The sequence below is a fragment of the Perna viridis genome, chromosome 1 (assembly GCF_037379345.1).
Source record: "Perna viridis isolate PV_CMFRI_1.1 ecotype Kerala chromosome 1, ASM3737934v1, whole genome shotgun sequence".
Classification (NCBI taxonomy): Eukaryota; Metazoa; Mollusca; class Bivalvia; order Mytilida; family Mytilidae; genus Perna; species Perna viridis.
Window position 1 is genome coordinate 6,800,636 of NC_142445.1, and position 17,856 is coordinate 6,818,491.

Sequence of the window (17,856 nt, forward strand, 5' to 3'; positions counted from 1 at the left end):
ACAATTCGAGACTTGAACAATTATTTAGAAATTCTTTGAACTATGATTTCCCGGAAAGAATCATCGATGATAAATTGGAAAATTCTGTCGAAGATAAGAAGTTCTTAGAATTAGTGAACAAGTCGCTCAACTTCAAGAATGGTCACTACGAGATAGGTTTACCATTTCGAGATCCATATATGACTCTTCCTTCCGAATAATGCATATCAGGGAAAACAACGTTTGAAAGGACTGAAAACAAAGTTTGCCACAAATCCGAAATTCAAAGAAGATTATATCGAGTTCATGAATAAGCTCATTGAGAAAGGTTATATGGAAATCGTCCCACTAGAAGATTTGGACAGAAATGGTGGCCGAGTTTGGTATCTGTCTCATCACGGAGTGTATCACGCACAGAAAAATAAGATCCGTGTAGTCTTTGACTGCTCAGCAACCTATATGAGCATTTCGTTGAATTCACAGTTACTCCAAGGCCCAAACCTGACAAACAATTTACTTGGCGTTCTTTTACGATTCAGAGAGGAACATGTGGCTATTCTAGGAGATATTGAAGCGATGTTCCATCAGGTTAGAGTTCCTGTGATAGATAGAGATTGTCTTAGATTCTTTTGGTGGCCGAATGGCAATGTAGTTGAAAATCCCGTTGAGTACAGAATGACCGTCCATCTGTTTGGGGCAACGTCCTCGCCAATATGTTGTAACTTTGCGTTGAAACAGACTGTTGAAGATTATGCACACAGATATCATCCGTCTGTATCGAAAATTATGACAAACAGTATGTTTGTCGATGACTGTCTTACATCTGTGGAATCCGAGGGCAAAGCAATCGATGTTATTAGAGATGTGACTTCTATGTGCAAAAATGGCGGATTTAAAATGACTAAATGGATCAGTAATATGCCGTCCGTTATAGACTCGATACCTGAAGATGATCGAGCTAAAGATGTTCAGCACTGGAACCTTGATGATGACTTACCTGTAGAACGAGCTCTCGGTGTACAATGGAACATGGAAACTGACTGTTTTGAATTCAGTTAATGAATGAACTTAAATGTAAGGACAAACCAACGACTAGACGGAATGTTCTATCGATTACAAGTTCAATCTACGACCCTATGGGAATAATATCACCATTTGTGCTCACAGCGAAATCTATTCCACAACGATTGTGTACGAAGGGTTACAGTTGGGATCAAGAGCTCACTGGAGCCGAGCTTAAACAATGGACTGATTGGCTAGCTCAACTTAGCAAACTAGAAAATATACAACTACCAAGATGTTACAAGTCCACAGATGGAAAAATCGGACGTGACCCGTTTAAGAGAGAGTAACTTTAGAAATAAATATGTATTATTTGTGTGGAATGACAAAATATAAGTTTGGTGTTGTTATTGTCTCTGGACATTTAAACATTTACATGGAAAAGGACACCTCGGATAAATATAGCCACAAGTCAATATCTAGAACAATATATCAAAAACATTATGCATATATAAAATACACATATCAAACGGGTTTTCAAGAAACATAAATGTACATACCGTATTGGTAGACTCAATAAACCCTCAAAAGTGATCATTCTGATAATTCTTCATCGAAATAGATACGTGACCTTCATTGTTTTCATTTAAGAGTAAGCTTTTTTAAAGGGATATAAACCAATGTAACATATAATTCTATGCAAATTGTGTGAAATCAATCAATCACCAAAATCAAACACTTTGGTCTCAACATTCCGGCCCCTTAATTGTGGTCATAAAACACAATTATCAAAATTATTAATACGAGCCAAAGTGAAAAAGTCAATTAAAACAAAAAATAAACTCTTAATCAAAGTCAGAAATCAAAAAGTTTCTGGTGCACAAACATTTAATAGTCTTTATACTGTTCTATTGGTCATTCTCTACCAACATACACAGTTTCGCAATTGGTCTAGTTAATGTCGTAGCTGTCTTCACTTTCGCTGAACGTACGAATCCGCCATTGTTTTTGAACACTTCGATTATTCGACCTAAGTTACAATAGTTTCTCGGACAATTGTCTTGTATTATTACAACATCGCCTATTTCGACGTTTCTTTTCTCATTAATCCACTTTTGCCTTTTCTGTAGGGATGGTATGTATTCTGATGTCCACCTTCTCCAAAATAAATCAGTCAAGTATTGTATTTGTCTCCAACGTCTTCGTACGTAACTGTCTGTTTTACAGAATGTTCCAGGAGGAAAATATTCTCCTGGGCGTAATAAGAGCAGATGATTTGGCGTGAGAACATTGATGTCGTTCCCACTGTCGGATATGCCGGTAAGTGGGCGGTTGTTTAGTATTGATTCAACTTCGCACATAAATGTCATAAGTCCGTCATCGTCTAGTCTGATGTTCTGTTCTTTGATTACTGAATACAGGATCTTTCTCACTGATCGAATTAGCCGCTCCCAAATTCCTCCGAAATGGGAAGCCGATGGTGGATTGAATTCCCATCTTATACAATTTTGAGTCATGAAACTTTCAATCTTGTCAATGTTCCATCTAAGAATTTCCTCTCGCATTTCTCGTTCTGCACCTATCAGATTCGTTCCGTTGTCAGATCGGATAAGTTCGGGTACACCTCTCCGGGCAATAAAACGTCTTATTGCATTGACACATGAATCCGTGTCCATTGAATGTACTATTTCCAGATGTACTGCACGTACAGACATACAAGTTAATATCATTCCATACCTTTTAACAGTATTCCTACATTTCTTGATGTAGAACGGTCCGAAGAAATCAACGCCAACCATAGAAAACGCAGGTTTATCCGGTTGAAGTCTCTCTGCTGGCAGATCAGCCATCTTTTGTTCGAGTAATGGTCCCTGATATCTCCTGCACGTGACGCACTTCGATAACATTCTTTTTGTAAGTGAACTTGCACCGATTATCCAGTATCGTTTTCTAAGTTCTGATAGAATCGAATTTCTGCCAAGATGTCCTATCGCACGATGAATGTCATTGATAATCAACATCGAAATATTCGAATTCTTTGGCAGTATAATCGGATGTTTCATATCGTAAGGTATTTCCGCTCGGTCTAATCTACCACCTACTCTCAATATGCCGTCATAATCTATATACGGATCCAGTTTGTATAGTTTGGATGTTTTCTTTAAAGTTTTCTTCGAATCACTAGATAGAGAATCTATTTCATCGGCGAAATGTTGTTTCTGGATATATCGGATAATACATTTCTTTAATCATATACGTCATGATCAGGTTTCGTTTCGTTTCAGTTTTCGCTTTGTCACATCGTCCTTTCAGAAGATCGAAGAATATCAAAATTCTACACACTACTCGTTTTAGTTTCATCCAATCTGAATATCGAGTCATCAATTTGTCAAGTATGTCATAATTCGGTTCCGTTATAAGTGTATTAACTGTTTCCTTTATTTCGCAATCGGAATCGGGAATTGAAATGTCTATCTCTTGTTTTGGCCACTCACATTCCGTTTTCCAAAGAAAATCCGGACCATTTAGCCATGCCGTGTTTGTCTTGAAGTGTGAGGCTTTCATTCCCCTAGGCGCAGTGTCCGCTGGGTTGACTTTCGTATTGACATATTTCCATTGCTCAGGTTTTGTTACTTCCTGAATAACTTCTAGTCTGTTAGCAACAAAAGTTTGAAATCGTGATTTCAGATTGTGAATATAACGCAAAACGGACATACTGTCTGTCCAGAATAGAATTTGGTCGATTGTGTAATTCAATTCATCAACAATAACTTTACTTAACCTGACAGCCTTCGCAGCGGCGGCGAGCTCAAGTCGCGGTATCGTAATTTTCTTGAGGGGATTAACTCTAGATTTTCCAAGTACAAATGCACAATTGATTCTATTCGCATTGTCAACAAGTCTAATATAGAAAACCATTCCATACCCTGTTTCACTAGCATCGGAGAAACAATGCAGTTGACAAGATTCGATCTCTGTTATATCTGTGGACTTGTAACATCTCGGTAGTTGTATATTTTCTAGTTCGCTAAGTTGAGCTAGCCAGTCAGTCCATTGTTTAAGCTCGGCTCCAGTGAGCTCTTGATCCCAACTGTAACCCTTCGTACACAATCGTTGTAAAATAGACTTCGCTGTGAGCACAAATGGTGATATCATTCCCATAGGGTCGTAGATTGAACTTGTAATCGATAGAACATTCCGTCTAGTCGTTGGTTTGTCCTTACATTTAAGTTCATTCATTAACTGAATTCAAAACAGTCAGTTTCCATGTTCCATTGTACACCGAGAGCTCGTTCTACAGGTAAGTCATCATCAAGGTTCCAGTGCTGAACATCTTTAGCTCGATCATCTTCAGGTATCGTGTCTATAACGGACGGCATATTACTGATCCATTTAGTCATTTTAAATCTGCCATTTTTGCACATAGAAGTCACATCTCTAATAACATCGATTGCTTTGCCCTCGGATTCCACAGATGTAAGACAGTCATCGACATACATACTGTTTGTCATAATTTTCGATACAGACGGATGATATCTGTGTGCATAATCTTCAACAGTCTGTTTCAACGCAAAGTTACAACATGTTGGTGAGGACGTTGCCCCAAACAGATGGACGGTCATTCTGTACTCAACGGGATTTTCAACTACATTGCCATTCGGCCACCAAAAGGATCTAAGACAATCTCTATCTATCACAGGAACTCTAACCTGATGGAACATCGCTTCAATATCTCCTAGAATAGCCACATGTTCCTCTCTGAATCGTAAAAGAACGCCAAGTAAATTGTTCGTCAGGTTTGGGTCTTGGAGTAACTGTGAATTCAACGAAATGCCCATATAGGTTGCTGAGCAGTCAAAGACTACACGGATCTTATTTTTCTGTGCGTGATACACTCCGTGATGAGGCAGATACCAAACTCGGCCACCATTTCTGTCCAAATCTTCTAGTGGGACGATTTCCATATAACCTTTCTCAATGAGCTTATTCATGAACTCGATATAATCTTCTTTGAATTTCGGATTTGTGGCAAACTTTGTTTTCAGTCCTTTCAAACGTTTCTTTCCCTGATATGCATTATTCGGAAGGAAGAGTCATATATGGATCTCGAAATGGTAAACCTATCTCGTAGTGACCGTTCTTGAAGTTGAGTGACTTGTTCACTAATTCTTAGAACTTCTTATCTTCGACAGAATTTTCCAATTTATCATCGATGATTCTTTCCCGGAAATCATAGTTCAAAGAATTTCTAAATAAAAGTCATCAATTGCGCTCGATTTCACAACCTGTTCTGTTTCGTCAAAGTCTCTGATTACATTCCAAATGATCCATCCTAATCTAGTTCTAGTAGCGTGAGGTGATCCACTGCAACCTGTAGCCATGTCTAATGGCATATATGCATTCGGAACGTTATTTCCAATCATCAGACCTACTTCACAATCCGGTGACTGCCATTTAATGTGCGACAAATGACTCCATTTTGAAATTTCATCTTCTCTAGGAATATGTGTACTTGAGACGGGTATCTCATCTTTGTTGTAGACCTTTGGAAGATTGATACTGAATAAACTTGAATGAGACGAATTAGTATATGACTTCAAGCCCACCATTATATTCATCTTGGGTGTATTGAATGCATGTATAAGATCAGTTAAGTTTTGGCTTCAGTCAGCTTGGTAGGAAAACAGGTCCTGTACTAGTAACCTTTTTAACGTAAATGACTAACAAAACAACCACACTTTGAATCATCAACAGTGTTTTTACTTTACTTAGTTTTCTGGTCTATGGCTTCATAAATTATAATGCTAGAAAAAACTTATTACGGCCAATATTGTTTTTAATTTTTACATCAAAAGAATCAGTGTGTTTGATTCTGAAGGTTAACACAACAATTCTAGCTACCAAAACTCTTGATTGTGAGATGAAAGGGTGAGTGGCTTCTTTGAGGTAATTAATATAATAACTACCTCAATTAACAATTTAACGACCCATGTGCCGGGTTAAAGCCCACGTGCCACCACAAGTCAGTGATTAACACCTTGTTGGCCGGCACGTGGATGAATGTCATAACTTAAGTAATCCGATCGGCCGATATGCGTAAATATACAAATATATCGGAATTTAGAATGATCTAGAATCCTGACATATCTTCATTCGTTAAGAATGATTTCAAATATTTTTTGAAAATAAAAATAGCATATAACATCAAAGAAATAGATAATATATATCTTAATCTTTTGATAAAAACATGGCATTTTTAAACTAAAATCTTTGCAAATTACGTTATTTTTCACCCTTTTCATCAATTTATTTCTTTATTGTATTTTAAAATGTCATTTAAAATGATCTATATGATTAATATTAGTTTCTCGAAATTTTAAACCTGATATGGCAAATTTTTACCAGACATTAATATGTATTAATGTCTGTTTTTATCAACTTTGCATGTACAATTTTTTTTAAAGTATAACCAGGGATTTATAACTTCTTACAATTATTTCTATTTTTTCATTTTTTTTTTATAATTCAAACAGCAAATAAATATAGTCTCTCTCCTCTTGTCGGTATTTTTTAGTTTCTTGCCGCTAATTCAAACTTCTTGTCGCTAAATCAATTTCTTGTTGCTTCTTGACGTTTCTTGTCGGTAATTAGTGAGACCGTTCTCACCTGTTCTGTCACATGTGCACATGTCAGGTAAAAATTTAGAGCGTCCTATTTTGTGACCTCAACCAGGTTGATCGGTTGGTTATATCCTACTGGGTGCAATGCCAGAGAGTAAAGGATGTGTGTTAAAGTGAGATGCAAAAAATGTCAGAAGATGACCTGGACAGGTAAATGATTTAAAATTAAATTTGATAAGTAGTGCAGTCAGAGACAGAGTGCAGTTGAAGATTTTGTAAAATGATGCTTTATTCTTTAAGAATAAAAAAAGTAAAAAATAGTATCAGAAAAAATAATTTGTAACTTACAAAAAGAGAATCCCAGTTTGATTGTTTTTGAAATAAAGAAAACTTAATGTGCATTTTTATACTGTACATACATGTACACATTAACAGTTCAAGTCAGGCATGGATACATATCCATGCAGGCATATCCCCTCCCTAAACTTGAGTAAAAATGTTTAGTATGGAATCCTGATTTTTCAAATATTATGCACACAAAACCTGAAATCCTGTATCCTTAACTTTTGTGTAAAATAACCGTAATAATTAATACTTTTACAAGTTCCTTTTTGGGTTTAAGAACATATATACTGGTATATATACACATTTGTAAGAAAAAAATTGAACATCATGTGTTTGATTCAATTTATAATAGTTCTAAAAAAAGATTTTCTATGAAGTGCAGGTGTGGTCTAGGAATTTATTAAATAAGGGGATGGGTTAATGATTCATATTTTTTTTTTAAAAATTGGAGAGGGATCCAGACTAATTTGCTAATTTTTGCCACACAAATTAACAAAATTCTCAATAAAAAGGGGGTCCAACCCCCAGACTCCCTTAAATCAGTCACTGTAAGAATGAAGGACTTTCTTTGGTTTAACTATACAACAGCACCACAAGCAGCTAATGTGAACACCCTTCTTAAGTGTGTAAGTTATACATTATATTAAACTTGGAGTCCAGAACTTTATATTTCAGCATAATTTTCTTCTAGATCAATACTGAGGTGTTACAATATTTTATATCCACATTACTTACACCTCAAAGAATTTATCCAGTTTTAAATACAAATGTACATTGTACAAAAAAGAATAGAGTAGAAAACCATTTGATTACAGAGTCTTAAAGTAAACAAGATTTGACATGGTTTAATAATTCCTGAAAGGAACATTTTAAGCTTGTTTAATCTTTTGTACAAGTCCATTATCTACATATATGATTCTGTTTGCTTGACCTATTGATAAAATTTGGTGTGTTATATGAAAGCTAAGTCTTTAACATGTTTTTTTTATTTTTATTTTTACCCCCCCCCCCCAAAAAAAAAAAATAAAGGTGTGTCACTTTGAACAGCAAAACTATTTGAAACAGAATACAAAACTCTTTAGTTTTTAGTGACAAAACTGTACTGGTACATAAAGCTATCTGATATATTTTTGTTTAGATATGTGTCAATAGCAATGTTGAACACACTTGTACAATATATCATTGTTTAGCCTTGGGCAAAATTCTGGCATTTAAATAGCGAAAAGTCAGTCTTTGTGTTAGATGTGACAGTTGATCAAGTCATTCAGTAAAGATGTAACCTAAGAAAGGTGTGTTTAAGTTTACCGTTTTTATAGGATATTTTATAACTCTACCCTTGCATGAATTTAAATTTCAAATACCAAATAATGGATCATTTTCCGGTTAATATAAATTTAAGTTGAAAATGATCAAGTGCTTAAATATGCATCACTGAAAATGAGCTGAGCATATGATACCTGGAAGTTTTTGAACAAAAGTCACATAGTTTCATGTAATTTAAAATACTTGAAGCTAAGCCATTATGGTAGTTCCTTGTAAGCTATTGCTCTCACTTGGTATCTGGAATTGTTAACTTTTTCCATCTTCTTTCCTGAAACCACTATTGATTTTGCAATGAAATGACAAGATTTGTTCTTAAATAACCACTCTACTATGGCCAACAGTGTTAAAAATTACAACATAGGGGTCATACTGTATTTCTATTTCTTTGCAAATTGCTCAAGTATGGAAGCAGATATGTAAAATCTAGCAGGGTGTAAAATTGACCAAAAATGGCAAGGTCTACAACTTCAAAATCATGAATTCCCATTTAAGAGTTCTGGCCAATGAATTTATATAAAATTTGTTTCCCTGAATTTCACAGCTTTCAAGTATAACTGAGAAATTTAATATATGTATTACAAGTTGAAACAAATTTTGAGTTTGAATTTCTGTTAAGTGACATGCATTTAAATCAAGCAGTCATTTTAATTACTCAGAAACCATGCATGTAAATTAAAGTACAAGTTAGAAAAAAAAAATTAAATGTTAGGGAGCAGCAATCTGATTTCTAGTGGGAGCTAGGATCAAATTTTCCATCCTGCCTTTTTATTTTAAATGGAAATAGTTCCTGCCTTTTTGTCCTATGGGGCAAAGTGCCAAAATGATTTTTTTATATGTAAACAAAAAATATTAGGACAAGGATAAATCTAGCCTTTCATTTTTTTCTTGAATGGGTAAACAAGAGTATACATAAAAGCATCTTGAATTTTAGTTGCTTGATTGATAGATGAACACTTACAATGTTTCATAACAAATCTGCCAGTCGTTGAGGAGGTATTGTGGACAATACATCAGACCGAATATTGCTGAAAAATGCTCAAGTCCATCACCTGCCATTTCTACTATTTTTGCCCAAAATTAAATTCCTGACAGTTTGCACATCTCCATGTGGTTATATTGCATCCCACAAAGTTTCATGTGTAACAATGCTGTAAGCTGCTAAGAAAATAGTTGCGGACAGGCAGACTGGGTGAAACCTACATGTATATACCCCCAAACTTGTGGGGGTATAAATAGACATAAAAAGAACAGTAAATATGAATAATTAATGGCAAATGTTATAGTGCCTCATGGCATATAAATGATGTTTTCTATAACCTTGGTTCCCTTGATTACTCTTTCTGCCTCTCTAAGAGAGTTATTTTTGACAATTGTCATACTTTTGGGGCTTATAATTTGAAAATTGTATTAGAAAGTCGGTAAATTTTAATTAATAAAATGATCCGTATGACAAAGGCTCTCAATGATTTTTTTTTTAATTTCTGGAATGCTTCTATGAACAATAGTCATTTAGTTTAAGAGGGTCCATTCCTACTCAAATTCAAGATGATTTTCAAGTTCTTTCATAACTCCCATTTATGAATCAATTTGTTGACATAGAATATCCACAGATTCTTCTTTAGTTAAAGCCTATATTTGTACCCAACAGGGTCACAAGTCTAGATATCTGTGACTCAATTTTTCCAACACCAAATTCTGGAATATTGCAAATGATGCACTAAAAATTGTAGGCATCATCATGTAGCAATAAAAGCTTTCTGTCGGAATCAAGATAATTGCAGTCACTCATATTAAACGTTTTGACTCAAATGCATTTTAACATGTACCTCTACTCCACTGAAAATTCACTTCAATTGACATACATTTCAATATAAAAACCCATATAGTATTTATACTTCAGTGAAATAATTGCTTTTTTGGTATTTCCTGTTAAGTACATAGTATCACAATTTATACTTTAGGGTTCTTTTGATGAATAGTGGTGATTTTCATAGTTAGGATTTATCAATTTTAAACAGCGTTTCATAGCTGGATCTGCAAAATGTACCAACAAACCTCTTTCAAAACTTTTAACTTCGATACTCACAACTGTCAAAGAGGGTCAGCAGTCCTACCACAACACTTGTTACTCCCGTAGTGGTATTAACTCAATGTGGATCCTGAAAAATTCAAAAGATCTGTTGGAGACAATCAGTTCAAGACTATTATCTGAATACAATAGCATTAAAACCTAAGAATTTTCAACACTGTATACTTCTATTTCCCATACTCAGTTAAAATCTAGACTTAAAAACATTATACATCATTGTTTTTCCAAAAAAGATGGTACACCTAATTATATACATTTTTTGGTAGAGATTCCTCATACTTTGTAAGAAATAATTCCAAATCATCTTCCAAATATACAGAGGAAGATTTGTATAAAATGCTGAAATTTTTATTCAACAACATATTTGTCCAGTGTGGTGGACATGTTTTTCAACAAATGGTCAGCATTCCAATGGGAACAAATTGTGCTCCTTTATTTGCTGACCTATTTCTTCACTCTTATGAGGCTGACTTTACAGCTGATCTGATCTGAAAGAAAGAATATCGTTTGGCTAGATCCTCTAATTTCAGTTTCTGCTATATAGATGACATAATATCTTTAAACAATCCTAATTTCGGGGATTTGATACATCACATCTACCCCAAAGAACTTGAGATAAAGGATACTACAGACACTGTGAAGTCAGCCTCATATCTTGACCAAATTAAATTGATGGAAAAGGAAAACTATTGACCAAACTTTACGACAAACGTGATGACTTTTCATTCAGAATTGTCAACTTTTCTTTTATTTGTGGCAACATCCCTTCAGCACCTGTGTATGGAGTGTTCATATCTCAACTCATACGTTATGCCAGAGCTTGCCAAAACTACACAGACTTTTTGTATCACGCTAAAACTCTAACAAATAGGCTTCTGGAACAGGGTTATGTTGCTACAAAACTGAAGTCATCACTACAGAAGTTTTATGGTCGTCATCATGAACTCGTGGATTGTTATGGCATATCCATCTGCACCATGAAAACTGATTTATTCAACGGGTCATAGTTTTCCTTTCTTCGTTTATCTACCCCGGACTTGACTTTTTATGAGCAACTCAGCGGGTGTTTGTAGAGAAGCAGAGGACGCTTACCCTAACTGTGCACTTGGTTCATGCTCCCAGTTTTTAGTGGAGTCCGAGTTGCTCATTTGCTTTTGTTACTTTGTATGTGTGATTTTAGTTACTTTATGTTCTTTGTTGTGTATGTCTGTTTTCCATATCTGGTCTTTGTCCCTGGATTACATTCTTTTGATTACCGCTATAATCTTGGTTCCCTTGATTACTCTTTAAGAAAAAGCTTTTACATTGTATCAGTATATATTCTACTAAATAGGATGTTTAATAGTCAATCTCCATTTTCAGTTGCTAAAATCAATTAAAATGTTAAGTTTGATAAAAGGGGAATACTCCTTGATAATCTTTTTTTTTTACAGGATTTTTTTTGGTAATTTAATCAAAATGTAATCTAAAAGTAATCATGACACACCACTTTTTCACCCAGTAATCGTTTATATATTATTACATATAATCATGAATAACAATGATTACTAATTACATGCAATTACTTGTGAAAGTGTAATGAATAACAGCAGATTACGATTACTGATTACAATTACCCCATCCCTGTTTCACAAGTACATAGATGACATTAAAAATTTAATGTTTGAAATATTTGTATTTTTTCCTGGCTGAAATTTCTTATTATAATATGCCCATCTTTCTAGATGGGACATATTATGGTATACAGATGTCCATTCTTCCTTTGTTCCCACTGTGCACAATAATAACTCAAAAATGCTTCCTCCAATTTTTGTGAATTGTTTCCTTTAATTGATATGAGCTCCCTGTTGATTTTTTTTTTTTATAAATTTCCAATTTTTCATTTTGATTAATGGGACTTCATTCACTCTTTAATGAGGTTATTTCTGTTTTTGGACTATAACTCACTGGCAGTGATTCCAGTGAAACTTTGGTGAGTCGTTTATTGATTTTGATGGTAAGCTCCCATTTAATTTTTATAATCGTTTTTTTTTTATTTTGAGTCATGGGATTTAAAGATAGGGGGAATTTCACAGTATATGGGACTATAAATCAATAGTGGTTGCATTCTTTTTCACGAACCTTTGAAAAATACATGTAGTAAAATACTATATTTTTACTGATGTAAGCTTGTAATTAATTTCTGATTTTCCATTTTCAAGTTTTTTGTCTTCATTTTAAATGAAAGAGGAGATTTCTAATATTTTCACAATAACACTGAAAGCAATGTTCATGAAACTTTGTTGAATTGTTTATTTCTATTAGATGTAAGCTCCTTTTTGATTTTACATTTTAGGATTATACATAAAATTTTGGAATATGGAACTTTATTCATACAAGAATTAGCAGTTTCCCATCTTTAAACTGTTACTCAATGAAACTTTGACACAATGCCACATCACTGTGAATTTTTTATTTCGATTGTTATAGGTTTTTGGGTTTTGATCCTTTATGATCAAAATACCTCATGTTGCCGGTTCATGCCAGGAACTTCCCTATTAGTTCTGAACACTACACAAAAATATAGTCCAAATGCAATTCATTTTATATCATTCAATTCATCTTTTATATCCTGTAAATATGTTTCTGACAATTATTCTTTGAAACTTTGTTCATGCTACAATATCAATTAGAATAAAAAAAAAACAGTGCTAACAGCACTTTAATTTATCTTATCATACTTTCCAGAAACAAATTTTTGGAATCTATAGAAATAACATTTTCTGTCCGTCTGTTTGTCTGTCCATTAATAAATCTTTTATAAGTCTTATTGCATGTTTTTATGATATTTGACCTTCACCATTCTGTTCAAAATCTAATCCTGTGTCAAAAATATAAGAGCAATCAAAACTCAGAGGTTTATCAACCTGAAAGATGATGTCAATATTTGTTGCATCTGTTCAGGGTTCAGCCTCTGCAGGCACATCTACCAGGTAACTGTGATCCACAAGGCATCTTATTTTATCTTAGTTCTGCTATTGAAGGATGAACTATTTTTTTTTTTTATTCTCTTTATGCACTTTTTTTTTCATTTTCTATCATGTCTATTGCAAAAAAATACTGTTTTTTTCAGGATGTGGGAGGCACATAGAGGTTGTTTTAGAGGATGTCCCTGAGGAAGAGAGGTGCAAATGTCAAAAAAAGAAATCGTGTGTCATTTCCTGATAAAGGGTAGGTATAACCAGAAAGAAAATCTGAGAATCATTTATTTAGGAGAAAGTTAAGTCATAACAGAGTAAAGGAACATTCCAAACTCATACATTTATCATGAGCGTAGCCACAGATTTTCAGAAGGGAGGGGTCCAGAAAAAGGGAGGTTCCAGGCTAGTATTTTCTTATTTTTGTCTAAATTTGCATGAAATTAACAAAATTTTCCAATAAAGATGAGTTACGTCCCCTAGAATTATTTTATTTGTGCACACTATACTATTATACAGGTCTTAATGACTTAGATATACATGTACTAGTATTATGCAATTGTGTTTAAGTACTTTGTGATTGAATTTTATTGTAGCCTCTTATGGTCCTATCATGTTCACTGTGTTAACCTTTGACCTTTTCTTTCAGGCCAGTTCAACATACTGTAAATACCGAAGGGGAGATGAGAATCTCAGCTACAGCAGCATTTTAGATATAGTTGATGGAGAATGGTGCAGTCTTAGTTGTTAGTCATTTCATAGGTGCAAATATTGTTTCTTTTATATTTTATTGTCTGTTTTATTGTTTTACTATTGTTTTATGACTGGTACTTGAATGTGATTAATTTATCTGTCTTCTATACTGTATATACTGTCAGAAGTGTAAACTGTTTTATATTGTTGGAAATACCATTCAAAGTTAGTAAATGGTTTTATAATAAAAGATGGTTTTACTATACATTTCTTTGTGATTTCTCCAGGGAAGCAGTTTTAAGAGCCAATTTTTACAAATGTAAATGTGTATTTATGTACTTATTTTGATCTTGGTTATCAGCTTTTAAGACATGTTTGAGTTCCCAATACTTCTGTAAATTTTCATTTCCAACAATATTGCATATATATGTACATGGAAATTCAAAACTCACAGATATTTCTTTACATCAGAAACACAAGTGTCCAATTCAATTTTTGTTATAGCTATAATTTTCTCTAAAAAGGAGCAGTACTCAAGTTCAGTTTTTGTTTAGAATGATCATTTTACAATGGTAGTATTAATTTAAAGTTTAAAGTTGTTTTTATTTCGGATTTATTCAGTTTTATTTTTTAAGGCGACATTTAAGCCTCTGAATAAGATTATGTAAGTGTTTTAATTAAATATTGTCTTGTAATACACACCTGTGTTCATATTGATACTTTAATTGGTGATATTAATGGTACACCAAGCTTTATATAGTAGTATTTTATTACAAAGATATCACATATCTACTATTTCAATTCAAAGATTTAAACAAGTGTGAAATATTGTTCTTCCTAAAAATTAGACAGAAACAGAGATTGAGAATATATGATACAGGTACATATGTTTACACAAAAAAATTAATGAAATGATTTTATGCAATAATAATACTGGGAAGTGCATATTATTGTATTGACAATTTAGATGGGTCATAAAATATTACATATTTTCTTCATGTATACATAAGTTCTTATATAAAACTCAGGCAAAAGTATCCTTGCATTTATAAATAAGCAAATATTAGACTTTGTGATTGCAATGTATTTAAAACGTGCAAGATTTTGAAAATAAAAGCAGTAATATTTCAATTCAAGTGAAATTAAGTTGGAACAGTATTTCATTTTCATGCCTAAGGCCACACAAATACATTTTGGTTAAAAAATATTTCACTACTTGTAATATTTAATTAAGTAGAGAGAACTTATCACAACAAATACAAATTTTTGAGCAAGAGATAAACAATAAAAAACCATGAAGGATATAGAAAATAATGGGAATCTTGCTTCGTCAGTTTAACCATATACGGCTTATGTTAACATTGCTTGACAATAAATATTAGAAAGTGGTCATATTATCTTCTGGTACATTCAATACTGCTTATACACTCACATAACTTGTTAAGTGATTTAGTGAAGAATCTTATTTTGTTTTGTCTTCAGGGGAGACTACTGTATTGAGATGGACTGAAAATATCATACAAATCATACTTTACTTCTAATTATGTTTTTAAATACAAAACAGAATACTCTGTTAAAAATTAAAAATAAAATATTCTTGGGTATAGAAATTATTCTAGAAAGTCACAAAATTATAGAATGTACAAATAAAAGCTGAACTTTCAATGTTGAGCAATTGAGTGACCAACTGAATTCGCTTTTAAATGTTTTCTTTGTAATTTTATGTACATGTTAGTTGTTACACATGTGCTTCAGTTAAGGCTTCCAGCTTACTTTATTATGGTGGTACTTTTTTTTGGATATGTTTATGCTTTTTTATAATACATAAGGAATTTTTCTTTTGGAACTCATTTAAAAAAAGCTGTTTTACATTTTAAAGAAGACTCTGTTGTAAATTGCATTGCTTAAAAAGATTTTGGAAATAAATAAACGCTCAAGAAAAACCATAACTTTAGTTAAATCCTTACTAAGCAAAAAATTGAGCGTGCCGCCAGAGAAAATAAACAAGTCATAAAAAAATTTGACTGTTGGGTACGAGTTGAGTGGTTTGTGTCTGGGTGTAACATGCCTTTCTGTGGTCAACTAGTTGGATACGAGTTGAGTGGTTGTGCCTGGGTGTGACATGCTTTTCTGTGGTCGACTAGTTGAGGACAAGTTGAGTGGTTGTGGCTGGGTGTGACATGCCTTTCTGTGTTCAACTAGTTGGGTACAAGTTGAATGGTTGTGTCTGGGTGTAACATGCCTTTCTGTGGTCGACTAGTTGGGTACGAGTTGAGTGGTTGTGGTTGGGTGTCACATGCCTTTCTGTGGTCGACTAGTTGGGTACAAGTTGAGTGGTTGTGTCTGGGTGTGACATGCCTTTCTGTGGTCAACTAGTTGGGTACGAGTTGAGTGGTTGTGCCTGGGTGTGACATGCCTTTCTGTGGTAGACTAGTTGGGTATAAGTTGAGTGGTTGTGACTGGGTGTGACATGCCTTTCTGTGGTCAACTAGTTGGATATGAGTTGAGTGGTTGTGCCTGGGTGTGACATGCCTTTCTGTGGTCGACTAGTTGAGTACGAGTTGAGTGGTTGTGGCTGGGTGTGACATGCCTTTCTGTGGTCGACTAGTTGGGTACAAGTTGAATGGTTGTGTCTGGGTGTAACATGCCTTTCTGTGGTCAACTAGTTGGGTACGAGTTGAGTGGTTGTGGCTGGGTGTGACATGCCTTTCTGTGGTCGACTAGTTGGGTACAAGTTGAGTGGTTGTGTCTGGGTGTGACTTGCCTTTCTGTGGTCAACTAGTTGGGTACGAGTTGAGTGGTTGTACCTGGGTGTGACATGCCTTTCTGTGGTCGACTAGTTGGGTATAAGTTGAGTGGTTGTGCCTGGGTGTGACATGCCTTTCTGTGGTCGACTAGTTGGGTACGAGTTGAGTGGTTGTGCCTGGGTGTGATTTGCCTTTCTGTGGTAGACTAGTTGGGTATTAGTTGAGTGGTTGTACCTGGGTGTGACATGCCTTTCTGTTAGTATGCAGTATCTGTGGTGATAAAAATGCTGGCTTTATGCATTTATATAGAATGTAGCAGTAGTTGTCAGAAAGTCCAAATGTTAGCATACTGAAGGTCATGAATTCTGTTAATGGATAATATGATTTTTGGCTTTACTTATGAGTGTCACAGCTATTTAATTCAAATGATGAATTTGTTGATGTGTTATGGGTGATGTTTCAAGTGGACTAATGTATCAGGAATATTTTATACTTCCTAGAACAACTGCTGTACACCTGTATTACAAGTTCAGACCATCACTTCCTTAATATGACAAACACATTTTGATCCATTTGTGTTTCTGACTCCTACATATATACATATTGCATGACCCCTATATAGGGTGTCATTGAAGACCCATCCTTGTTTGAGCAGTCATTGAACCAATAAATCTTATAACAATACCATTCTACACAAGTCCAAATAAAGCTGAGGAAATAATGGTTAGTTATGGTTGTAAGTATTAAACTTGCTAAAAATTGTGTCTTATCTTTAGTCATGATTTAAAAAGACAACAGCTAACCTTACAAAATCTTACTTCATGCACATCTGAATATGATATAAAACATTAGTATAACGCTGAATTCATTTCCATGAATTTACTTGAAAAGAGTTGCAAGAAATATGGATAGACCAAGGGGATATTTTATATATCTTGAATGAAAAATAAAGGTCACATTGGTTAAACATAAATACATTTGGACCCACCTAACACTGCATGATGTACTGATACCCTCTACTTTCTATCACTGATCCCTCAACTTGTTTCCTTTTTATTGACAATGATTCACAACATTCTACCCATATGCCTACTCAAAAT

At 34.1% G+C, this 17,856-nt stretch overlaps 1 protein-coding gene and 1 long non-coding RNA gene across 2 annotated transcripts; one reads left to right on the plus strand and one right to left on the minus strand.

Annotated features, from left to right (window-relative positions):
* Positions 1 to 1,889: 1,889 nt before the first annotated feature.
* On the minus strand, positions 1,890 to 2,831 carry LOC148627024 (uncharacterized). Its single transcript, XM_088564808.1, has one exon. The coding sequence runs from the start codon at positions 2,829 to 2,831 to the stop codon at positions 1,890 to 1,892; it is 942 nt and encodes a 313-aa protein (XP_088420934.1).
* Positions 2,832 to 6,653: 3,822 nt separating this feature from the next.
* LOC148627025 (uncharacterized) lies at positions 6,654 to 15,958 on the plus strand. Its single transcript, XR_015919488.1, has 3 exons — positions 6,654 to 6,812; positions 13,472 to 13,569; positions 13,966 to 15,958. It is a non-coding gene; the product is annotated as an uncharacterized LOC148627025 (long non-coding RNA).
* The last annotated feature ends 1,898 nt before the right edge of the window (positions 15,959 to 17,856 follow it).

Coding starts and splice junctions, on each gene's coding strand:
- LOC148627024 (XM_088564808.1), bottom strand. CDS start 2,831: ATGGCTGATCTGCCAGCAGAGAGACTTCAACCGGATAAACCTGCGTTT.